The sequence below is a fragment of the Microtus pennsylvanicus genome, chromosome 2, assembly GCF_037038515.1.
Source record: "Microtus pennsylvanicus isolate mMicPen1 chromosome 2, mMicPen1.hap1, whole genome shotgun sequence".
NCBI lineage: Eukaryota > Metazoa > Chordata > Mammalia > Rodentia > Cricetidae > Microtus > Microtus pennsylvanicus.
Window position 1 is genome coordinate 140,782,049 of NC_134580.1, and position 25,060 is coordinate 140,807,108.

General features: G+C 49.0%; 1 protein-coding gene across 1 annotated transcript; it reads right to left on the bottom strand.

Moving 5' to 3' along the window:
• Positions 1 to 13,510: 13,510 nt before the first annotated feature.
• On the bottom strand, positions 13,511 to 14,021 carry LOC142845179 (small ribosomal subunit protein bS18m-like). Its single transcript, XM_075963941.1, has one exon. It carries the CDS (start codon positions 13,987 to 13,989, stop codon positions 13,564 to 13,566), a length of 426 nt encoding a protein of 141 aa, XP_075820056.1. The 5' UTR covers positions 13,990 to 14,021; the 3' UTR covers positions 13,511 to 13,563.
• Positions 14,022 to 25,060: the final 11,039 nt, after the last annotated feature.

Consider the following 25,060-nt stretch of genomic DNA (forward strand, 5'->3'; position numbering starts at 1 on the left):
CTTTCAGTAGTGCTGGGTGGGAGGCCAACGTCTGTTTCTTCCTAAAAGGTGCGTTTGTAGAAAAGGCAAAGAGAAGAGTCTTAGACTGACCAAGCCTCTCTCCTATTCTTTAGTTATTTTTTAAACAATGTCCTTAATTAACAAAATATTTAAAAAAAACACAGAAGCTAAATAAACACCTTTCTTTGGGGGCTGGAGTTGGTTCAGCCAGACACCAGGAGGTGGACCCAGGAAGCAATAAAATCTCCCCTCGGCGACTGAAATTAGGACTCGTTCCTGCCCCCCACCATTCCTCAAATAAGAGTGGAGCTGTTCGCTTGCTCTCCCTGCCCCCCAAGGACAACAGATGCCCAGCAGGCCAGCATGCCTTCTCCCTGGCTGCGGATCTGCTATCAGGATCCAGACCCAGCCAGGAATCTAAACACACTACTGCAGGAAAGAGCCCTGGCTTTGGAAACAAGACAGGATTTTGTTGTTTTAACGGGCTGAGGCCAAGACTCAGAGAGGACGTCTCCAAAGCCACGAGGCCTGACAAAGGCACTCAGGACAACAGGCCAGGCCTCACCCCGAGGGAGGAGTCAGCTCTGACTGGGGAGGGAACCCTGACTGGGACCAAATGGGGAACCAGAGGCCTAATCCGGGCACATTCTCCTCTCCCTCCCATTCATGTGGCCGCTGCCTCCACCACTGCTCACATGAAATATTGCTTTAGGGAAATAAACACCAACGGGGCTGCTGACAGAGCTCATGGGCTCCTAACTTCACAACTGGAGAAGGAAATACACACGCAGTGGAGTGTTCATGGATACCCTGGGTTAGAGCTTGGTGCATAAGTAATTGCAGCACACACACACACACACCCTCTCCCTTCTCTATCCCTCCCTCTCTCCCTGCTTCTGATCACTTGAACTGTTTTCTGGGGTAAAGAGCAGGAAGCTGACGCCTGCTGGCGACCTACTGGGAGAGCTTTGTTTGAGGAACGCCGCTGCCATTCAGGCTTGGCTGAGGTTATCTGGGAAATGTAACTGGGCTGGAGGCAAAGGTAGGAAGCAGACAGGACTCTGGGAAGGACACAGATTGAGGAGGACCTGAGACCCGCCCACCCGCCAAGGCTGATCTGGGGCTAGATGGAATGCGGCTGATAGGCAAGGAACAGAAAACACTTCTGAAGGCCTCTCTGCTGGGCTGCCACGTCAGGGCAAGGATTGGCTACAGAGCTTGAACTGGGCCCAGAGAAGCCACGTGCAGCTAGGGTCACACAGCTAGCAGGTGCCTCTTTTTGACTTCCAACCCAAGAGTAGCCCTGGATTACTTTGGCCTCTGGAAAAAGACACGGAAGTGAGGCTGAACTGAGGCTGCAATGGCGGGCCCTTTTCCTTTCTCTAGCAGCTGAGAGCATGGGCTGCTCTTCCGGAGGACCTGGGTTCAATTCCCAGCACCGGTGTGGCAGCTCACAACAATCTGTACCTCCAGTTCCAGGGGATCTGACACCCTCACACAGACACACACATAGGCAACACACCAATGCACATGAAATAAAAATAAATTAAAAAGAGTGAGAGAGCGCCCTTAAGTGGGCTTTGAATTCTGAGCAACAGAGCTGGGAGCCATTGAACTGAACGGATGCAACCGCCCATTACAGCTGAGGCCCAGGGCAAGCCCAAGCCCCCTTTCCCGTACAATCCTCCTGCTAGATTGCCACCTCGAATGGGGCTTCTTTAGTTCTTAAAATCTGTGCATTCTGACAGACGCAATTTTGTCTCCCAACCTAGGTGACAACTGGAGACTTCTGGGCTGTCACAACTGAAGAGCTGGCCACTGACAGCCAGTGAGGAGAAACCAGAGACACAGTAAAAAAAAAAAGGCCTGTGGACCGCCCCGCCCCCCCGTGCCCCCCCCCCCCCGCGCCGGCAAGTGTGAGAGACCCAGAGTGCACTTGGTGCTGAGGTTGGGAGTCCACAACAATGCAAGGGAAGGGGAAAAAAATCAACAACCGTCAGTCACACTTCTGCATCAAAAATCCAGCAGAGGCCTAGACAAGCTCGCTCCTCGGTGATATTAATAAATAATGAGCTAATAAGACGATATTAAAGCCTGTCTCTTTCACTAAGCCTGGTGGTGCAGGCCTGTAATCCCAGCTCCTGGGTGGAGTGAGGGGCTGAATTAGAAGGATGAAAAGTCTGGAAGCAGCCTTGAGCATCATGGAGGGCCGGCTGGGTGACTTAGAGAGACCTTGTCTCAGAATACAACTAGAAAGAAGCTTGTGCACGTAGCTCATTGCCGCTGCGCTTACAAGGTCAGAATCCGGCTTCTGGGAAGCCATGTGGTGTCAAGACAGCTAGCCTTGGAGGAGGGGAAGGGCTGGCTGGTCCACCTTCCCTCCCTCTCCAGCGCCTCACTTAGCAGAGGCCAGGCCTCGCTGAGATGTTCTCAAAGCCTCTGGCCAGCAGCCAGGCAGCAGGAGGAGGAGCGGCCTGTGCAAGCTGCATCCCAAGATAGCTTAGGCAGTGACTAGGGAACAGGCGCCCTGGACTTATCTGCCTTGGGCAAGAAGGCAGGCAGCAGGCTTCTTGTCTGTTATGGGAAATGATGGGGTCTGAGGCAGGGGTGGTGTTTAAAATACCTCAGTTTTGTGTTGTTTCTCTTTGGCCAATTAGAACTGAAGCTAACCTTGGGGACAATGACAGCAGGCTCACCTTCAAGGATGAAACTGACCGCAGCCTGTTACAGCCACAAACAGGCAGCCAGGACTCGTCCCTCCCTTGGACAAGATGTCTGCCCCAGAAGGAGGAGTATGTGTGTGTGCATGAGCGTGCGTGCATGCGTGTGCATGTGCTTGTGCCTGTGTGTGGTTTTACTTCTCTCTAGAAGGGACTGGCAGAATTAGAGGGATGGCGAGAGGAATCCAAAGGGTTGGGGCAAAGGGCAGGTGGTAGGTTGAACAGCCTGTGCCCCATCAGGCAGATGGCCGACAACACAGGTGTGGTATGTGTGTCTGTGAACAGCGCAGGATCAGACAAAGGAGGGTTATTTGGTGTTACCCAAACCTGCTTTTCTGCCGTCCCAGTGGCTTTACTGTTTGTCTCTCCTTCCCACTAGACCATCGGTTTTCAATGGAGGAAAACATTTGCCTCCCAAAGGCCATGTGGTAATAATCTCTGGAGAGGTTCTGGATTGTCGCATCTAGGAGCTGAGGGTGGATATGCTCCAGGGATCTAATAGGGGGAGTCCAAGGGCACTGAACCACATCCTATACTGCACAGGATGGCTTCAACGTCAGCAGGATTGAAGCTGGGGTCCTATACTGATGTGGGGGTTTCACTAAGCTCAAACCTGCCTCTGAATCCTTCCCCATGGTGCCCCAAATCAAACCTAGTGACAACCCCAGATTATTAAAGCTCTATAAACCATCATCTACCCATGGGGTATAACAGGCATAAAAAAAAAAAAGCCCTAAATCCCATCCCCAAGTACCACAAACAAAACAATAGGGCCAGGAGTGGTAACGCACACTTTTAATTCCAGCATTAGGGAGGCAGAAGCTGGCAGACGGACCTCTGTGAGTTTGAGGCTAGATTGGTCTGCATAGCAAGTTCTAAGACAGCCAAGGCTACATAGAGAGAGCCTGTCTCAAATAAATAAATAAATGGATGAATAAATGAATGAGGAGGCACCTGCCAGTCTCCTACCAAAACCTTTGCTCCAGTCCTTGCAAATTCAGAGAATGTATGCTCACCACATAACCACCCAGGGTGCCAGCAACTATTGTCCAGTCCCTGTCCCTCCTCAAAACGTCACGATTCCCTCCCTGATTCTCATCCCTCTAAGAGCAAAAGCCACGTCTCACAACTGACTGAGCAGCCATCCTCACCAGCTGGGTACCATTCCCATCTCTGGTTCCAGCTCCTTCCTCCTTCCGCGGCTCACTCCACTCGGCATGCCCATCTGTTCTTTCTGCCTGCTAGCAAATCCGGCGCCCTTCCTCTGGCCTTTGCCCTTGGTCTCCAGCCCTGCCCTGTCCCTCCTCCCTTCAGCCCGTCTCTCGGCTCCCCCAATCCACCTCAAAACACTAAGCCATTTCCTCCTCTGGACCCCTACATGTCCATCTCTTCCTTCCTTCCTTCTGGCTTCAGAAAGAACTCCTCCAAATCCTGGTTGTGGGAGAGCATGTCTCAATTACTTCATTTGGGAGGCTGAGTTCAAGGCCAGCCTAGGCTACATAGCAAGATCATAGCAAAAAAGGTTGTGGATTTAGCTCAGTGGTAGAATAGTCCCTGGGTCTGTCCTCAGCACAGCAAAAATACAAAAGAAAGGATTCTGGGCAGATAAACATTCAGGTTCTGACTCTCTCCCACCCCACCCCCACCCCTCAGCTCAACCAGGGCCCTGTTTGTCTGCACCCTTCACTCTTTTCCTTTCTTCCCCACATCAAGAGACAGAAGGGCGGCACAGCGGTTGAATGTGTGGCTGGCGGCTGTGAATCCCAGCTGCTCCACTCACCGGCTGCAGGGCCTTGTCCAAGGTCCACAATTCTCCCTGCCTAGATTTCCTCATCTACCCAGGGAGCGGTCCTCACAACACCCACCCAGAAGCCTGAATGCACCCTCCCATGGACCACTGTGGCTAAGGCACAAAGCAGCCCAAGTCCGGTTTCCTAGCCTCAGAATTTCCCTCCAGCCAGCAAGAGAGCTCAGGAGATGAGGTCTTTGCAGGAAGCCTGACAAACTGCCTTCAGTTCCCAGGATCAAATGATGGGAACACATGCATGCCTGCACACACACACACACACACACACACACACACACACACTTAAAAAAAATAATAAAATTTCGCCACGTGGTGGTGGCACAATCCTTTAATCCCAGCACTTGAAGGGGGGGGGGGGGAACAGTCGGTGAGGCAGAGGCCAGCCTGGTCTATAGAGTGAATGAATTCCCAGACAGCCAGGACCACCCTGTCTTGGAAAAACCTAGCTAGATGATGGATGGATGGATGGATGGATGGATGGATGGATGGATGGATGGATGGAATCTTGGGGGGGGGGGACTTTCCCTATATGAATGTCCGAAGAGATGGCTCAGCACCTAAGGGTGCTTGCTGCCAAGACTAGTAACCTGAATCTGATCCCTAGGACCCACATGGTAGAAGAAAACTACACCAACACTTATTTTATTTGTCCTCTGGCCTCTAGCCTTGGCATGTATGGTCCCACACAGTCACACAAAAATAATAAAGCCGGGCAATGGTGGCGCACGCCTTTAATCCCAGCACTTGGGAGGCAGAGGCAGGCGGATCTCTGTGAGTTCGAGGCCAGCCTGGTCTACAAGAGCTAGTTCCAGGACAGGAACCAAAAGCTACTGAGAAACCCTGTCTCGAAAAATCAAAAAAAAAAAGTAATAAAATGGATTTTTTAAGTCTTTTTAATTTACTGGAAGCTGGTGAGGTAGGTCAGTGGGTAATGTCAGCTGCCATCAAGCCATGAGCTGAGCTCACTCCTCGGGACCTACTTGGTAGCAAGCAAGAACAGGCTCTTATAAACTGTCCTCTGATCTGTGCTTGTATGTCACGGTACACACACACACTATAAGTAAAAATATAATTTCAAAATTTGATATGGGAGTCAGGCGGTGGTGGTGCACACCTTTTATCCCAGCACTCAGGAGGCAGAGGCAGACGGATCTCTGAGTTCAAGGAAAAGAAAAAAAAGAAAATTTAAAAAAAATAAACAAAACAATCACGTCAATAACTTCATTCCTAGCCAGAGAAGATTCCAACCACACAGGGCTAACCTCTCCCCGGCTGGAGGACATGCTTGCTGGTCTACATGCAGCCGCAGATAGACACAGCGTGCCCCAGCCTGTTAGTGCCAGGCCTGCTGTGTGTCTGCTGATCCCGCTTGGAAGAAGCTAACAGCTGAACAAAGAGGCAATGAAGGAATAAAGAAATCCACGCACATGATAAAACGTCAAATTGAGGCAGACCACTGGAAAGAGGAATAGGGGACAAAGATAGGAATGACATGTGGGAAGGGGCTTCTCTAGAAGCATAGCACTGTTTCCAAGAAGCCTGGGCCACTGGCGCCGAAAATGGGCACAGGAAACATATACAAAAGCCTCCTGAGGTGGGGGTGAGCCTGGCAGATCAACTCTCATGCAGTAAGTGAGGTTCTGAGGGCCTTGCTTGGAGGCCTGATCACTGTGTCAGCTGTTCATCTTGACTGAGACAAAGTATCCCAAGACATCCTTTGCTTCCCATCCCCACTCCCCTCCACATCCAGTCTGCACCACCGCTGTTTCTAGTGCCAGTGAAAATCCCATGGAAGAAACAAAAAGTCTGGGGATGGGGCTCAGTACTGCAGAGCTTGCCCAGCAGGCCCAGAGAACCTAATCCCAGCACTACAGAAACCAGACATGGTGCTAAATGCTTGTAATCCCAGCATTTGGGAGACGGATTCAGAGGATCGGGAATTTATAGTCATCCTGGATACGCTGCGAGTTCAAGGCCAGCCTGGGCCATGAGAGACCCTGCCAAGGAAGAAAGAGAGGAGGGAGGAAGAGAACAATGGACATGTATACACAGGACTTTAGCTCCTCCTTAAGCCTGGCTCTGGTGCTTTCTGCCAGCTGCAGAATCCCAAATAATGTCCCTGGTTCATCTGGGATCACAAGTATCATAGGGCTGTCTGGAAGACGAGACAAATAACAGGATGCGGACATCTGTCTACTCCCAGCGAGCACAGAGATGTTCCAGCATCAGCATCGTCACTGCTGTTGCTGTTCTCACAGAACCCTCAGCAGTACTCCACCGCTCCAGTGAAGATGATGCCCTCAGTGACCCCCGCATCCTCTGACTCCAGACCTCATCTTCCTGCTGCTCCCAGAGACAGACACCAGGCTGCATTCCCCTGTCTTCCCCAGGTCCTCCTGATGAACCAAAACCCAGCTCTCCAATCCTGAGAGCCTTTCCAACCTGACTCCCACCTGGAAAGCCTTCTTGGTTCCAGAAACCTACGGTGAGAAACACATGGCCTTGCAGGTGCGATATTGCCAAGTCCCTGATTCCTGGAACCCGATAGCTAACAAGTCACAGCCAGTATCCTCCTGCCTGCCCAGAAGCAACTCTGGGGCAGGATCTCTCCCCACTCAACCCTGATCTCTCACCCTCAGCCTTCAAGGCAGTCCTAGGCTCCTGTTTTCCACCACCCCCATTGCTGCAGCAGGCACCAGGGGAGTGCCGCCTGTCCCCACGCCCTGCTAATCTGTGCTCCCTTACTCTCGAGGCACCTGGGGGACACTGCTTCAGTTCTCTGAGTCAGCACACAAATGAAGCCTGGCCAGCAGCCATGGGGGATCCTAGCCACAAGGTGACATGTTGCCTGTCTGCTCAAAACTTCCTAAGCAATCAGGTTTGAGGATGCAGGCCTGTGCTTCCCCTCACTTAGGAGGCAAGCCTGGACAACATAGCCAAATCCTGTCTCAAAAGAGAAATAGGGGGGCTGGAGAGATGGCTCAGTGGTTAAGAGCATTGTCTGCTCTTCCAAAGGTCCTGAGTTCGATTCCCAGCAACCACATGGTGGCTCACAACCATCTCTAATGGAGTCTGGTGCCCTCTTCTGGCCTGCAGGCATACACACAGATGGAAAAAAAAAAGAAATAGGGCTCGGAGTGAGGTGTGGCGGCATGGTGGGCACACACCTGTGGCGCCTGCATTCAGAGAAAATTGGAGAAAAGATCAATTCGAGCTGATCTGAGAGTATATGAGTTCAAGGCCGCTCTGGGCTGCAGGAGACTGCCCGGAACAGATGTGTCCACCTGTGATAGCTTGTGGCTGCTGTTGTGTGCCCACAGGAGGCCAGGCACCTGCAGAGACAGATGGCTCACAGCATCTAAAATATTTACCGGATGGGCAGGAGAGGCAGCTCCGTGTTTGGAAAGCACTGGATGCTCTGGCAGAGGATACAGGTTTGGTTCTCAGCACCCATGTGGTGGCTCACAACTTTCTGTAATTCCAGTTCCAGGAGATCTGACACCGTCTTTTGGCCTCCATGGGTACCAGGCAAGCAGTGGTGTAAACACACATGCAGGCAAACACTCAAATACATAAAGCAAAGCATAAGGCAGTTGGGGTAGTGCATGCCTGTAAAGAGGCAAAGGCAAGAGGATCACAAGTTTGAGGCCAGCCTGAGCTACACGTTTATCTGTGAGTTTAAGGCCAGCCTGGGTTACAGAGCAAGTAGAGCAGACCAACCCCATGGTGGACCCTGTCTCAAATAAAATAAATCTTGTCAGACACGGTCATGCTCACCTTTAATTCCAGCACTCAGAAGGCAGTGGCAGGTGGGTCTCTGTGAATTTAAGGCTAGCCTGGTCTATCTAATGAATTCCAGGTCAGCCTGAGCTACATAATTAAGGCTGTCTTTAAAAGAACAAACACGCTGGCCAGCACCTTCCCCAGGCTCTGGCTGGCCAGCACCTCCCCCATGCTCAGGTTAGCCAGCAACTTCCTGCCTCCTTCCTTACTCAGCTCTCAACCTCCCCACTTCAGGCCCTGAGACCCTGCTCTACCCCCACCCCCTGCACCACCACCACATTCCCACAGCTCAGGTCCCACATTTCTGAGCCACCCCCGCGCCTAAGGAAAGGCATGCTCTCCTAGAGCCTCTCTCTCTCTCTCTCTCTCTCTCTCTCTCTCTCTCTCTCTCTCTCTCTGCAATTTTGAAATCATGAACAAAAACAAAGAATTGTGTCTCCCGTTTGCCTTGTCCCCAGTGTTGGCACAGGCCTGGGGCATCGTAGTTGATCAATAAATAATTTGCCTGTGAACGGCAGCTTCTTCTTGAATGGTTTCTATGTAAAATGTCTGTCCCGTACGTCAATCCTGGCACCTTCTGGCTTAGAGATGACTGTGAACCATACAAGATTATCTCTTGTACATCAAATAAATATTCCTCTGCCTCCCGTTTGATAGCTTCATTCACCCTATCAACTTTTGTGGGGAGGGTCCCAAAGTGGATCTACTGTCTCCTGAAAATACCTCCCGTCATACCAGAACCTTTGTTCCTTTTGCTTCAGATCCAGGACCAAAGGCCACCTCCTCCAGGGGCCCTCTAGGGTCTCCTCGCTGACATTTTCATTTCTTTCCTGGCATTTAGCACCTTTTAAAACTGTCTGTGGGGCTTGTTTTCTGGGACAGGAACTTGGTTATTCAAGTTCACTACTATATCCCACACAATAATAAGAGTTTTCAGGTCTGCTGATCAAGTAAAGACAAGCAAATCTTTCTTAAGAGTTCTCTTGTCAGCCGGGCGGTGGTGGTGAACACCTTTAATCCCAGAGGCAGGCACAGGTTGATCTCTGTGAGTTCGAGGCCAGCCTGATCTACAAGAAGTAGTTCCAGGGCAGGCACCAAAGCTACAGAAAAACCTTGTCTCGAAAAACCAAAAAGAGAGAGAGAGAGAAAGAGTGAGAGAGTTCTCTTGTCAACAGGGCAGGCTCAGATGTTTAATCCCAGCACTGGGGAGGCAGTGAAAGGGAAATCTCTGTGAGTTCAAGGCCAACCTGGCCTACCCAAGTTTGAGAAAGTCTACAAAGAGAAACCCTGTCTAGTCTCTAGAGGGGAAAAAAAAAAAAGAGTTCTCTCCTCCTGTTACTGACTATGGTTACTTAGTATCTCTTACTCAGTAGGGAGGCAACTTCCATGGGCTTTACCTCTTCCCAAGGCAACAGCCTGTTGTCATGACAACACTACATCCACTTTCCCTTTGAGAACAGCTTGTCCTCACTAGGCTCACCATGTACCAGATACTTTTTTAAAAACTAAGGTCTCGCTATGTAGCCCAGACTGACCTAGAACTCTCTGTGTAGACCAGGCTGGCGACTGCCTCACCAGGACTGGGATTAAAGGTGTGTGCCGCCACCACACCTGTCTTGGGTTGTTGTTTTGTTTTTACCGTTAATTCCAAACTGGTCTAAATCCATAATTCTTCTCCCTCAACCTCCCAGGGGTTGAAATTTCACACTTGACTCATTTCTTTATTTACATTTTTTTTCTTTTGTTGTGTTTTTCTGTCTGTGTCTGTGTGTGTGGGTATGCGGTGTGTGTGTGTCTGCGGTGTGTGCTCTCCCTCACGTGGAGGTTCAAAGGACAATTTGCAGGAGTCAGCGCTCTCCTCCTACCATGGGAGCCCTGGGCTTGAACTCAGGCTGGCAGGTTTGGCAGCAAGCACCTTTATCAACTAAGCCATCTCACCAATCTTTAGTTCCTTTTTTTTTTTTTTACCGTGTAGCCCAAGCTGGGCTCAAGGCTACAGTATTCCTCTGAGTGCTAGAGCTAACCCATGTGCATTTCGCAAATGCATCTTCCTAACTGGCCTCCGAGGCGGGTACCGCTAATATCTCAGGTCACAGGTGGGTGGCAGCAGGCAGAGACACTAATCTACCTACAAAAGGAAGGCAGTGTGCCCAGCATTGCAGCGCTCACACAGCGTGCTCAAGGCCCTGAGTTCCAATCCCCAGCACCAGGATGTGAAAAAGACATTTATAAGAAAAATGAAAAATGGGCCCCTTCCACCTCTAAAACCTCAAGAAACAAATCCTATGCGAAGAGAACCTGAGCTCACTTGCAGGAGGCCATCAGAACCGAGCAACATCAAAAACACGCCAACAACATAATGGAAACCACGACGAGCTCAGAGCCGGTCCCATCCCGTTCCCCTCCCAAATACATCCACATCCCACCCGTCCAGTTTGGCAAGCCCCCAAGACCTTCGACCCCCAGCCCTGTGACACGACACGTACCTTTCCGACATCTTCCACCCCTGGCTCCTACGACTGCGTAGCTCCATGGGCAGATCAACACCAGCCTAGGACCTCAGTTATCTGTTTCCAGGATAGGAGGGAGCTGCCTCCCATCAGCCTCCAGGCCCTGACTCTTCCCATCCCCCACACCCTCCAGCTACTGGGAGCTTTTGAAATTTCGATTCTGACCAGGTCACTTCCCTGTCCCCACCCCCCATCTCCAAAACCCCTAAAAGGTCTTCCTTTGTTCTCAGGCGACCGTCTCAAATTCTTCCCCCTGCCTTTGGAGGCCTTCGAGATTCCCTTTTCCCACTTGAGCGCCTAGCTCTGAGCACAGGGCAGCCAGGAAGGCGCTGAAGCTGGGCTGTCTGGACTCAAATCCTTCTCCTGTAAGTAATTTCTCAGGGCTTGTGAATTAGGGGCAAGAGGAGCCTCTCGACCACTGGCGGGATTAAATCAGTTCGTCTCAAAGTGCTCACGTAGCCCAGTCCAGGAGCATTTGTGAGAAACATAAGTGAACACTTAGTGATGTTTGCCATCTGAGAATAAGCTCTGGGCTGGGATACAGCTCAGTGCATCCCAGTACCTCATGAGAAAGGAAGGGGAAAAGAAGAGATTTAAGTCCCAGCACCCACATGGCTCCTCACATCTGTCTGTAACTCCAGATCCAGGGGATTCAACGCCCTCTGCTGACCTCCACGGGGACCAGGCGTACCAGCAGTACACAGCCGGCAAAACACCCATATACGTGAAATAAAATGTGGAAAACGAAGGGGGAAAAAAATCACATAAATTCTTATAACTGATTTCTCATTTAATGTCTGACTCAATTTGGTATCTCCCTGGCACATAGTATGCTCTTTTAAAATACGATGGGCACATGCAAGTCAGCCCAGGGGATAAGCGCTTGCCATGCAAGCCGGTCCTCTGGGACCACAGGGTAGGAGAAGGGAAGTTACTCTGTAACCCAGGAAAGTTAGAAGTTAGCCTGGGCTACCTAGTTCCTGCAAGCTAAGCAGTGCTACGGAGTGCTGTCGTCTCAAAGGACAAAACAAAAGCCATCTGGAGAGCCACAAAGACTCAACGCACGCACTTCGGGATCCCCAAAATCCTTGCTTTCCATTCAAAAGTAGCACAGGGAGTCCTGCTGGGGTGCGGGGAAGGCCAAGGCTGGGGGTGGGGCACCTCTGTGACAAAAGGAAGCTGCTACTATCTATCCATATGCAAAACAAGACGGGGAATGTAGGGAGAGCTGGGACCAGGGGAATGTAGGGAGAGCTGGGACCAGAGGTGTGAGGATGTGGGCCACCCAGGAACTGGCTGTTCCTTCCATCACTGCAGTGACTGCTGCTGTGGATGAAATGCCCAAAGCTGACAGAGTCTGAAGGTGCCCCCTTGTCCCTTCCTCCTGCTCAGCAGCCTCAGGATCAGTGGCACCCCAAATGCCTCTGGTCCCAGCTCAGGCCTCCGCCATCCTCAGGGAATCAGAATGTCAGAAGAAAGGAATGGTTGGGACAGGACACCAATGTTTGCTATAGCACCGTACCCCTCTGCTCCCATCAAACCTACCTGGCAATGAAGCATTCTGCTGACAAGAGTGTCCAGTCCCCTCTAAACTCTGGCTGAATGGGATAATATACACCAGCTACTTAGGAGAAGGTTAGGTCTCCTTCTGCTCGTATTCCTGCATATCCTAGATACCTCTCCTGAGTCCTGCTGGACCCATCTTACAGAAGAGGAAAACTGAGGACTTACCATTCCATTGGAAGGACTAGAAATAGTGTCTGCACAGTCTCTCGGTCTCTCCTGATGACACTCCAGTCCATACCAGATGTGACTGCATAGTGTATAATTGTGTGACAAGACTTTTTCTGGGGAAGATACCACACCCTTGTCTACTCAGCCCATGCCAGGAGCCCATGACAGACCAAAATATGGGTACCACCAGAATCCAACTCGGTGAACCAATGGTTTTATTGGGGTTACTTACAAGGGCAGAAATGACTCAAAGTCACGTTATTTGGTGATGTCCACCCAGCATAGGTGACGGCTCATCAAGATGGGAACCTGGAGCACACTGCACAGCCTGCAGGTGGCTCCACAGGCTGGAGGGTGTCCTTTGCAGATGTCTCTGAGAGCCAGCTTTTATTAGCTTTCATTAATGACTCTAGTAGGGCCTAGTGAACCTACTCAATTTTAGCAACTTCCTGAAGTTGTTCACCTTCTTGCTTAAAGAGCTTCCCTGCAGGATGAAATGGTTCTGTCTGGGAGGACACTGTTAGACAGCAACCCTAGGACAAAGTCCCTTTGGCTTCCCAGGGACTGCTAGGATAATAGTTAGCCTGCAGGAGCGTCTAAAGGGGATTCTGAAGGCAGTGACTCAACATTCCAAATTGATGACACACTCCCAGACCCTGCATCCAGCCTGCCATCCCAGCACTCAGGAGGTGGATACCAAAGAATCAGGAGGTTAAGATCAACCTTTGCTACCTAGTAAGTTTAAAACCAGCCTGGACTACATGAGACCCAGTCTCAAAAAAAAAAAAAAAACCCTAGAAATAGAAAATCATTGGCAAGGTGGTATACACCTCTAATTCCAGTATTTGATTTGGGAGACAGAGGCAAATCTCTATGAACCCAGCCCCATTGGGGAGAGGTGTACACCTGTAGAGAGAACAACATAAATTTTTTTTGTTTTTTTTTTTTTTTGGATTTTCTTTTTTTTTTTTTTTCACTTCCAGATTTATTGGCAGTAACTTCGCACAGTTTATTCCCGGTACCTGATGTTACACACTTTAGAGTCTTTGAGATATGCTGGATCCTTGTACATAACTGGCATAAACCCCATTTTCTGAGCTCTCTTAATGGCTTTCGTTATTTCTTTCTGTTTCTTCCCACAAAGACCTGTTATGTGCCGTCCGTAAATGCATCCGGTAAATGGAGAGATAAACTGGGACAGAAGCTGTACATTCTTATAATCCACACGTTTCTCGCACAAGACACACCTCTTAAGGGGCTCCTTATAGGGGTTTTCCATCGGGATTGGCAGATCCTCATTGCTGGCTACCTGTTTATACTGTGCACAACTTCTTCTCCACAGCACCGAGTGAGCTCCGCGATCCGCGAGGCAGACTGCAGCCGTGGTCAAGCTTTTCCTCCCTACACCACTGCACACCACCACCAGAGCCGTCATGATTCTTCGCCCTTCCTCTTCCTTCCCTTTCCCTAATCTTTTTTTTTTGGATTTTCGAGACGAGGTTTCTCTGTAGGTTTTTTTTTGTTTTGTTTTGTTTTCTTTTGTTGTTGTTGTTGTTGTTTTGGTGCCTGTCCTGGAACTAGCTCTTGTAGACCAGTCTGGCTTTGAACTCACAGAGATCCGCCTGCCTCTGCGTCCCGAGTGCTCGGATTAAAGGCGTGCGCCACCACTGCCCGGCTTGGTTTTTCGAGACAGGGTTTCTCTGTGGGTTTTTTGTTTTTGTTTTTTTTTTTTTTGGTTTTTCGAGACAGGGTTTCTCTGTGGCTTTGGAGCCTGTCCTGGAACTAGCTCTGTAGACCAGGCTGGTCTCGAACTCACAGAGATCCACCTGCCTCTGCCTCCCGAGTGCTGGGATTAAAGGCATGTGCCACCACCGCCCAGCCATAAATTTTTCTTTTCTTTTTGGAGACAGGGTCTCATGTCACCCAGGCTATGTAGCCAGTTAGCCAAGGATGACCTTGAACTGAGCCTCCTGCCTCCATTCTCAATTTATGTGGTAGTAAATTGAACCAGGACTTCATACATGCTAGGCAAGCACTGGACCAGCTAAGCTACATCCAGCCCCAGGAAGAATGTCCCTTCCAGCAACTGGATGCAATCAATCAGATTACTGCACCGCTACTGATATTGTACACAGAAAGTTATAGCCAATTCTTGGTATGAAGGTCAAAGACTCTGGGAAGCCCAAGGGCAGACTTCAGCCTGGCCTACTTTTTCAGGGTTACCTCAGCAGTGTTGTCTCTGTTTTATCTCCGTTGTTCTTGTCCTTATTGTTTTGTTTTGTTGTAACTGAGGTTTCACTACGTAGCCCTGGCTGACCTGGAACTTAGCACGTAGATAGACCAGGCTGGCCTCAAACTCACAGACTTCACTTCTGCCTCCTTAGCGGAATGCTGGGATTAAAGACCTAATCTCTTTGTTTTTGAAACAGGGTCTCACTGCATAGCTCATCATGATATGGAACTTGGAGACTCACTTAGGACAGCCTTAGCCAAGCGTGACTTTGAACTTCAATCCTCCCACGTCTTCCTTCCGGTGTTGAAATCACAGACACTCTCCCCATGGCGCCCAGTGCACGGACACCCAGAATTTGCACCTGCTAGACAAGCACTCTGCAAACTGAGCCACATCCCCAAACCAAGCTACGTCCCCAACTCTTGGCTGTCCTGGAACTCCTAAGGAAGCCATAGACACCTTGCAGATGGAATCCCGTTCAGATGAGATCTCCAGCCCCTGATAGGTCTCCCAGACCCACTTTATAAGCCCCGAGTCAGAGCCTTACTTGTTTCATTTATTTTCAATCAGATTTTTTTTTTTTAGATCTATTTTTATTTCTGTGTCTGTGGATGCCACCTGTGTGGATGACAGCCGGCACCGCCGAGTCCCCTGGAGTTGCAGGTGGCTGTGAGCCCTCTGATGTGGCTGCTGCGTGTCGGACACTCGGAGAACAGCAAGTGCTCCTACCCACTGAGCCATCTCTCCAGGTTTGCCTTGTTGATTCTAGGAGACTCTTTTTATTAGTATTTTGTGTTGGAGAGGGCATTATGTGCTCGTGAGTACAGGGGCCGGAGGAGGCCTCATTCCCTGAGCCCGGGTCACAGGTGGTTCCAAGTAGCCTGTGGGCGCTGGAAACAGAACTCAGTTCCTTTGCAAGAACAGCCCACACAGGAGTCATCCCTCCATCCCGTCATCTCCCTGTTTGTTTGTTTTGAGACGGGGTCTCACTTAGCCCTGCTGACCCAGGAACTGGTTGAGGCTGGAGGGTGGCCTTGAACTCACCTTTCTGCTTCCACTCCCAGCCTTCTGGGATTTCCAGCCAGTGTGCTGAGACTCAAAGGCAGGCTCTCTGGCGGGCGCACTAGGCTGGGATGGGGACGCCGCAGTACTAGGACCTATTGGCCCTCAGTTAACTGGGCCACAACCTCCAGCTTTTTGTTTCTTTTTAAGATGAGGTCTCATGTAACTCAGGCTAGCCTTGAATTTCCTATGTAGCCAAGGATGACCTAAAGCTTCCGCCTCCATCTCTCAAGCCATGGGATCATGGGTTTGTTACAGCCACACCCGGCACAAAAGGATGGACCATCCTAGTGACTTTCTGGCCTTAACCTGAATCCTCTCCATACTGTGCCAGGTGTGTAGATGACAGCTTTGCTCGTGCCCTTCCCTGTGCCTAGAGTCTTTTCCTTGGCGCCTATGGCTGCAAGGCTCGCTCCTTCTGTATTCAGGACTCTTCAAATCACCAACCTCGAAGGACTGGCCTTAACCCATGTCCCAGAAACCTCCTTCTCCTACACCAACCACCTCAAACCAAAAAACTCCCCAACTCAATGCTCAATGTTTCTTCCTTTTCTACATCTCTTTTAAAGATTTGTTTATTTAGGGCTGGAGAGATGGCTCAGTGGTTAAGAGCATTGCCTGCTCTTCCAGAGGTCCTGAGTTCAATTCCCAGCAACCACATGGTGGCTCACAACCATCTGTAATGAGGTCTGGTGCCCTCTTCTGGCCTACATACAGACAGAATAATGTACACATAATAAATAAATATTTAAAAAAAGAAAAAAAGAAAAAAAAAGATTTGTTTATTTATTATGTACACTGTGTTCTGCCTGCATGTTATGCCTACAAGCCAGAAGAGGGCACCAGATCTCTTTACAGATGGTTGTGAGCCACCATGTGGTTGCTGGGAATTGATCTCAGGACCTCTGGAAGAACAGCCAGGGCTCTTAGTTGCTGAGCCATCTCTCCAGCCTCCCTTCTATTTGTATGTCTATCTATCCTCCTGACTCCCTCTTTCTCAATTTTTTTTAATAATCCCATGTTCGCTTCCTGTTAGCTGGTTGCTTACTTGCTCCACCTCTTGACCTATGGTTGACTTTATTTAATCCTGTTGACAATATTCAAGCACAAAGCTCTTGGATTAAAGTTGTGTGCTAGGGCTGAGCCACACCACAGCTGAAAACTAGGATTTTCCGGTAAATAAAGCAATCTTGGGTTCACAGTGCTATCAAATGTCCTGCAACAGTTTGGTCTAAAGAGCAAGTTTTGGGACAGCCAGAGGTATATAGTGAGACCCTGTCTTGGAGAGGGGAAAAAGGCAAAAAAAAAAAAAAAAAAAAAGATGGCTAGAAGTTTCTAGAGACGTGAGGAGAGAACCAGACCAGGGGGTTCCTGACTACCTTTTGGGGAAGGAAGTGGGGTTTTTTTGGTTTTTTTGTTTTTCAAAATTATAAACTGTGGCCCATTAGCTCAGGCTTCTTATTAACTCTTATAACATGCATTAGCCCGTTATTCTAGTATATGTTAGCCACATGGCTTGGTACCTTTTTCAGCGGGGCAGGTCACATCTTCAGAAGGAAGTATTTTAAGCAAGGAGTGATTAGCTAAATCGAAGCTTCAGAAAGAACAAGTTGACTAAAACCCTCAGGAAGTCATGACGGCCATGGGTGAGGTACCCGATGGTGACCTCAGAAGACTGCCACTTCAGGTCACCATGTGAAGTTTGTCGGGAAAGAGTTTGTGCCTGACTGGGGCATCTTCTACTGTCGTGACTTTGAACAGGTTCCTGCCTGCCCCCAGTGACGCCCACACTATTCAGGGTGGATGAGCTCATGGGAACGGAATAGTGAAGTGTGCTTTCTAAGGACCCTGGTGACAGTTGTTCCTGAGCCTTTAGGTAAAGACACCTCCAGTGACATATGGGTTCTCGAGGCCATGAAGCCTCTGCTGACACTTGCCTCAGAACAGATGGAGGATTCAAACTTCCTGAGAGTCAGGTACCCTGCTAGCAAGGGCTCAAAGAAATGACCTTTTCCTGATGTGGACAGGCAGATATCCTAAAGTTAGAAAACGTTTTAGGCAGCCGGGCAGTGGTGGTGCACGCCTTTAATCCCAGCACTCTGGAGGTGGAAACAGGCAGATCTTTGTGAGTTCAAGGCCAGCCTAGTCTACAAGAGCTAGTTTCCAGACAGCCAGGGCTACATGGAGAAACCCTGTCTCAAAAACCCAACCAAACAGACAAACAAAAAACATCCTAGGCGAATGCCTGGAGTCAAGATGAAGAGACTGGGGTAGATGGTTAGGCGTTAAAATAGGCGATGGTTGAGGCTGTGGTTGACATCAGCCTGGAATTCTTGCATTTGGGTAGCTGAGGCATAAGAAGCAAAATCAATTGCATAGAGAGTCTGAGAGCAACTTAGACTCCAGGAGACAAATGAGACAATGTTTCTTTTCTTTTCTTTTTCTTTTCTTTCTTTCTTTTTTTTTTTTTTTTTTTTGGTTTTTCGAGACAGGGTTTCCTTAAAGCTTTGGAGCCTGTCCTGGAACTAGCTCTTGTAGACCAGGCAGAACTCGAATCTACAGAGATCCACCTGCCTCTGCCTCCCGAGTGCTGCGATTAAAGGCTTGCACCACCACTGCCTGGCTTTTCCTTCCTTCCTTTCTTCCTTCCTTCCTTCCTTCCTTCCTTCCTTCCTTCCTTCCTTCCTTCCTTCCGAAAGTGTTGTTGGGTGGGGGGGCACATGTCTTTCTCCCCAGCACTCAGGAGGCAGAGGCAGGTGGATCTCTGTGAGTTTGAGGTCAGCCTGCTCTTCAAGAGCTAGTTCAGGACAGCCAGGGCTACACAGAGAAATTCTGTCTCAAAAAAAAAAAAAATAGGGGGCTGGAGAGATGGCTCAGAGGTTAAGAGCACTGGCTTCTCTTCCAGAGGTCCTGAGTTCAACTCCCAGCAACCACATGGTGGCTCACAACCATCTATAATGAGATCTGGTGCCCTCTTCTGGCCTGCAGGCATTCATGGAGGCAGAACACTGTATATATAAGAAATAAATAAATCTTTAAAAAAAATAATTATAGGGGACTGGAGAGATGGCTCAGCGGTTAAGAGCATTGCCTGCTCTTCCAAAGGTCCTGAGTTCAATTCCCGGCAACCACATTGTGGCTCACAACCATCTATAATGAGGTCTGGTGCCCTCTTCTGGCCTGCAGTCATACACACAGACAGAATATTGTATACATAATAAATAAATAATTTAAAAAAAATAATTATAATAATAATTATAATAAAAATAAAATGCAAAGTGCTGAGCGGACAAGTCTTTACAACAAGCCTAGGTGGTGCGTTGTGGTTAACTTGAGTATCTGAGGGAGCCCTCCAGAGTAACTTTGTCTAAGTAACTTTGTGTTCCCTAGCAACTTTTCCACAATAAAGTTAGACAAAAATCCCTGTATGACAACTGAAACAGAGAGGTGACCCAGGACAAGAGCCTGGCTCCAAGCCTTCTGGTTCTGCCCTCCGTAGAATGGGCCACTTCCATTGGGGCCAGGAAGAGTGCTTGGCCACTCCCAGGAAAGAGCACAAACTCAGTTTTGTGGCTCACCCAGTATCGCAGTAAACAGCAAACACAAGGTAAAGTGAGGTGGCTGCACCTGGTCTATGATCCCCCAACTCAGGAGGCTGAGGCAAGGGGAGGATAGGACTCTGCTAAAAACCATGTGTTTTCTGCTGTGCAGTCATGGGGAGGTAACCCAGAGCCTCCCACAGCAGAGCAAACAAAGCTCCATCTTCAACCAGACCAAAACAGGCAAACACACTAACAGAAACACTTTTTAGGTTGACTAAGATAGCTCAGTGACCTGGCATACTGCCAAGCCCAAGGACTTGAGTCTGACACCTGGGACTCACATGACAGAAGCAGAGAAGAAACTCCTCCCAAAATAATCCTCTGTCCCCCGCACATATGCATAGGAGAAAAAAATAACAACAATGAAAACAATTTTTGTTTTTGAGACAAGGTTTCTCTGTAGCTTTGGAGCCTGACCTAGAACTAGCTCTGTAGACCAGACTGGCCTTGAACTCACAGAGATCCACCTGCCTCTGCCTCCCGAGTGCTGGGATTAAAGGAGTGTGCCACCACCGCCTGGCAACAAAATGTTTTTAAAATATTCTCTTTAAAGCGGTTTATTGGTGGAGTACTTGCCTATATGTGTGGGACCCTGGGTTCAACCCCCAGCTCTACAAAAGCCAGGCACAGTGGCACACCTGGCGCACACCTTTACTCCCAGCACTCAGGCAGCAGAGGCAGGCAGATCTCTGAGTTCGAGACCAACCTGGTCTACAGAGCAAGTTCCGGGACAGCCAGGGCTACACAGAGAAACCCTGCCTCAAGACACCAACAGGCGCAGAGCGGTTTGGTCGTTCGTTGGAGGTAGATAGTCTGTTTCCTGTCGCCAATTGCGGCTCCCATTTGCGCTCTCACAGCGGCGCGGGACCCAGCACAGGCCTCAGACTCCGGCTTTGGGTGAAAGAAAATGGCCCGAACCAAGCAGACGGCTAGGAAGTCGACGGGGGGGGGGGGCGGGGGGGCGGGGGGGGCGGGGGGGGGAGAAGCGCCCCGCAAGCAGCTGAAAAGCGCGCCCTCTACCGGCAGGGTGAAGAAGCCGCACGGCTACAGGCCCGGGACCGTGGCTCTGCGAGAGATCCGTCGCTACCAGAAGTAGACTGAGCTGCTCATCCGGAAGCTGCCTTTCCAGAGGTTGGTGAGGGAGATCGCCCAGGACTTCAAGACTGACCTGAGGTTTCAGAGTGCCCTTCAGGAGGCCAGTGAAGCGTGGGGTGGGGTTATTTGAAGATACCAATCTGTGTGCCATCCACGCCAAGAGAGTCACCATCATGCCCAAAGACATCCAGTTGGCTCGCCGGATACGGGGTGGGGAGGGGGGGAAAGCTTAAGTTGAGGCGGTTTTTATGGCATTTTGTAGTAAATTCTGTAAAATGCTTTGGTTTAATTTGTGACTCTTTTTGTAAGAAATTGTTTATAATATGTTGCATTTGTACTTAAGTCATTCCATCTTTCACTCAGGATGAATGGGGAGAGTGACTGTTCACAGACCTCAGTGCTGTGGGCGCTGCGGCTCAGGAGTGACAAGTTGCCGATGTGCAGAAGGGATGGGTGATAGTACTTGCTTCTCATGATGCATGTTTCTGTATGTTAATGACTTGTTGGGTAGCTACTAAGGTACTAGAATTGATAAATGTACAGGGTCCTTTTGCAATAAAACTGGTTATGGGGCTGGAGAGATGGCTCAGAGGTTAAGAGCATTGTCTGCTCTTCCAAAGGTCCTGAGTTCAATTCCCAGCAACCACATGGTGGCTCACAATCATGTGTAGTGGGGTCAGGTGCCCTCTTCTGGCATGCAGGCATACACACAGAATAGTGTATACATAATAAATAAATATTAAAAAAAAACTGGTTATGACTTGATCCAAGTGTTTAACCATACATCACTGTGATAGAATGTGGGCTTTTTCAAAGGTTGAAGATACAAGTTTTAACCACAGTGTAACAGTTTTCCTTAAAAAAAAAAAAAAAAAAAGTAAACCTGGCAGCTATAGAATACACTATGTGCATTTATAATAGCTATTTTATATATTGTAGTGTTCAACATTTTTAAATTAAATGTTTTACATTCACAAGTGGTGGGGAGTCTTGTCATTAAGGTGTGTGTAATTAGTCCAGTTGGTACTTCCTGACTAGACTGCATTTGTTTTTAACACAGTAGAAAATGCTATGCGTATTAAACCTTGGTTAGTCCTCATTCTACCTCACGTTAACTAACCCTCCAGCTGGTAACACACACTAACGGGGATTTATAAGGGCTCTATAGTAAAATAACAAGCTATTCACACCAGCATCACCTGTTACTAATCTAGTTAGTGCAGCTTTCATTGTGTTGTTTGGTCTTCTATCTAGATTAGGTTCTGCTTTGTTTTTTAATCTTTAGGGGGAAAACCGGAGAATTTGTTTTCTCCTTGTGGAGTTTAAACATGAGGGTAAGAGTACAGCTTCAGCTTACTGGATCTCTGCCAATGAAGATGGGTTAGGTTACACCTGGTTACTGTCCTGGCAAAACCCCTTTTATAGAGATGACCTTCAAGTGGTTTTTAAAAGTATCCTATTGAAGTTTTTAGGTCAATTATGTATGTTGACTAAATTTACAAATAAAACTTGTTTATTCAACAACAACAACAAAAAACACCAACAAAAAGAAGTGGAGGCAGTAGGTTCAGGAGTTCAAGGTCATCCTCAGCTACTTAGTGCGTCCGAGACCAGGCCTGGACGTGAGACTCTATTTCAACATAAAATAAAAATAGAGAATGAAAAAGCCAAGGCTCTCTTCAGGACCTGAGAATTTAGTTGAGTGGTAGAACATAAAACCCTGGGTTCAGTCCTCCAAAAAACAGTTAAAAGAGACTCACAGTAAGACTGACCGCTGCCTGTCTGTGTCTGTGTCTACCCATTGGAAGCTGCTGTGTCTCCACCTGTCCGCCAACCAAGCAGTTTCCTATCTGGCCAGACCGGTTTGAAAGCTACCCACTTAAGGTTATAAGTCGGTTGAGGACAAGTGTCCTAACCTGCTGGCTCACATCTGGGGTGCCGCTGACTGTGCCAACAGATGCTTCCACTTGAGTAACAGGTTTTTCTGGTGGCTGTCCTGGGCCTCCTACAGCTGATGCTGGCCTCTTTCCCTCTCACTTGCTCTTTAAATAGCAGCTTAACTTTTATTTCATCAGAATGACTCAACTACCCAGATACAGAGAAAGGCACACAAGTGGAGTGGATTTTTTTGTTTGTTTGTTTTTTGTTTGTTTTTTTTTCTTTGAGACAGAGTTTCTTGGTGGCTTTGGAGCCTGTCCTGGAACTAGCTCTGTAGACCAGGCCAGTCTCGAACTCACAGAGATCCGCCTGCCTCTGCCTCCCGAGTGCTGGGATTAAAGGCGTGCTCCACCATCGCCTGGCTGAGTGGATTTTTTTATATCAATTTAAATATAAATCAAGCCAGGTATGAGGGATGAGTGTCAGCCTGGTCTACAGCAGGAGTTCCAGGACAGTCAAGAGTTATGCAGAGAAACCCTATCTCAAAAAAACAAAAACAAAACAAACAACAAAAACAAATTAAAGGTAGACAAACAAACCAGAGGTCACAGTCAGTGAAGTTGCCCTGGAAGCCCTTTTTGCACGCAGTTGGAATGGCACGGGTTTTGATTTTTGCATGCAGTTGGAATGGCACGGGTCCTAGCTGGCTTGGAACTTTAGGCTTAAACTTGCAGCAATCCTGTTCCTGTCTCCCAAGTGCTGAGATCAGGGGTGTTTGCCAATCAACTCAGCCTTGATTTCCTTGAGGACTGATGGAATCCAAAGAGTTTCAGTTTGTTTATTATTTATTGAGACTTCAGGGTCTCACCACGTAGCCCTGGCTAGCCTGGAACTCTCTATGTAGATCAGGCTGACCTCAAACTCTGCTAGGCTAAAAGACGCATGCCACCATGCCAGGCAAGAGTTTTGTTTTCTTCGTTTCTTTTTGATTTTTTGCCCTGTGTGTGTTTGGGGAGTGCATGTATGTACCCATGCATAGGCATGAGCTCAGTGACTTTCGGCTCTCTGCCTCACTCCCTGGAGATGGGGCTCCCGTGGAAGCTGGAGCTAGGCTGGCTTGCCAGGGAGCAGGATCCTAAGACCTTGGACTTCCTGATCCTCCTGCCTCCATCTCCTGAGTGCTGAGCACTTGAGCGTGCGATTGGCTTATGTGGTGGTGAGGTTCAAACCCCGGGCCTTGCCGGGCGGTGGTGGCTCACGCCTTTAATCCCAGCACTCGGGAGGCAGAGGCAGGCGGATCTCTGTGAGTTCGAGACCAGCCTGGTCTACAAGAGCTAGTTCCAGGACAGGCTCCAAAACCACAGAGAAACCCTGTCTCGAAAAAACCAAAAAAAAAAAAAAAAAAAAAAAAAAAAAAAAAAAAAAAAAACAAACCCCGGGCCTTGTGTTTGCTACCGATTCTACCAACTGAGCTACCTCCCCAGCCCTCGCTTGTTGTTTTGATGTTTTGTTTTGTTTTTAATTTGGAGCGGAAGCAAGGGCTCAGCTCTTGCAGAGGGCTGAAAGGTTCGCTTTAGCCACTCTGGGAAGGTCACAAAAAACTTGTCACTTCGGTTCTAGGAGATCTGGTGCCCTCTTCTGGCCTCTTTGAGCAATGCAGTCACAGGAACATGGCTCTACACCAGCAGGGCAGAGGTTTCCTGAATGAGTTCTTGGGTCAGGGACTTCTTCCACGACCTGCTTCAAAACCAGAAGCAGAAGACAGAGCAAAGCAGCTGTTCTGTAAGACTCCTAATTTCCTCCCCCTCAGTATTGGGCTTAGCAGTTAAGACTGGGACCTAGGTTCAGATACCGATGAAGACCTAGAGACTCACAACTAGTCATGAGTCGAGTTCCAGGGAATCTGACACCCTCTACTGACCTCCACAGACATGCAGCAGACATGTGGTGGCCTGACATACATGCAGACAAAACACACATAAAATTAAACAGAAAAACAAACCCACTCCTTATGCTCAGATGCCTGATTGTGGGATTCATGTTCTGAACCCTCCAGGGGAAGCCTCTGTGCTACTCTAGGCAGATTCATGGGCACATCAGAGTTGAGCCCCGCTAAGAAAAGAATGCCCTTAGCAGGGCAGTGGTGTGCACCTTTAATCCTAGCACTCCGGAGGCAGAGGCAGGCAGATCCCAGGGAGTTCGAGGCCAGTCTGGTCTACGAAGCAAGTTCCAGGACAGCCAGGACTTACACAGAGAAACCCTATCTATAAACAAACCAACAAAAAGGAGTTCAGTCTTGAAACATGAGATTCAGAAGGCTAGGAAGGACGGTGGCAAACTCGAGGTTAGTCCAGGCTACATAGTACAAATTTTAGACCAGCCTAGGCTACATAGCAAGACCCTGTTTGCAAATGAACAAGCAAAGGGGCTGGAGAGATGGCTTGGTCAGTAAAACATCTGTTGGGCACACATGAGAACCTGAGCTAGGATTCCTAGGTTCGGTGAGAGACCAGCTCTCAACAATGTGGCGGGCAGGTGAAGTGGCTCAGGGGGCAAGGCACTTGCTGTGCAGGCCTGATGACCTGAGGTCAGAGTCCCAGAACCCAGGTACAAGCCAGACGGTGCGGTAGCTCATT

What these genes read in the sequence shown, in the direction of transcription:
- LOC142845179 (XM_075963941.1), bottom strand. Translation starts at nt 13,989, where the DNA reads ATGACGGCTCTGGTGGTGGTGTGCAGTGGTGTAGGGAGGAAAAGCTTG.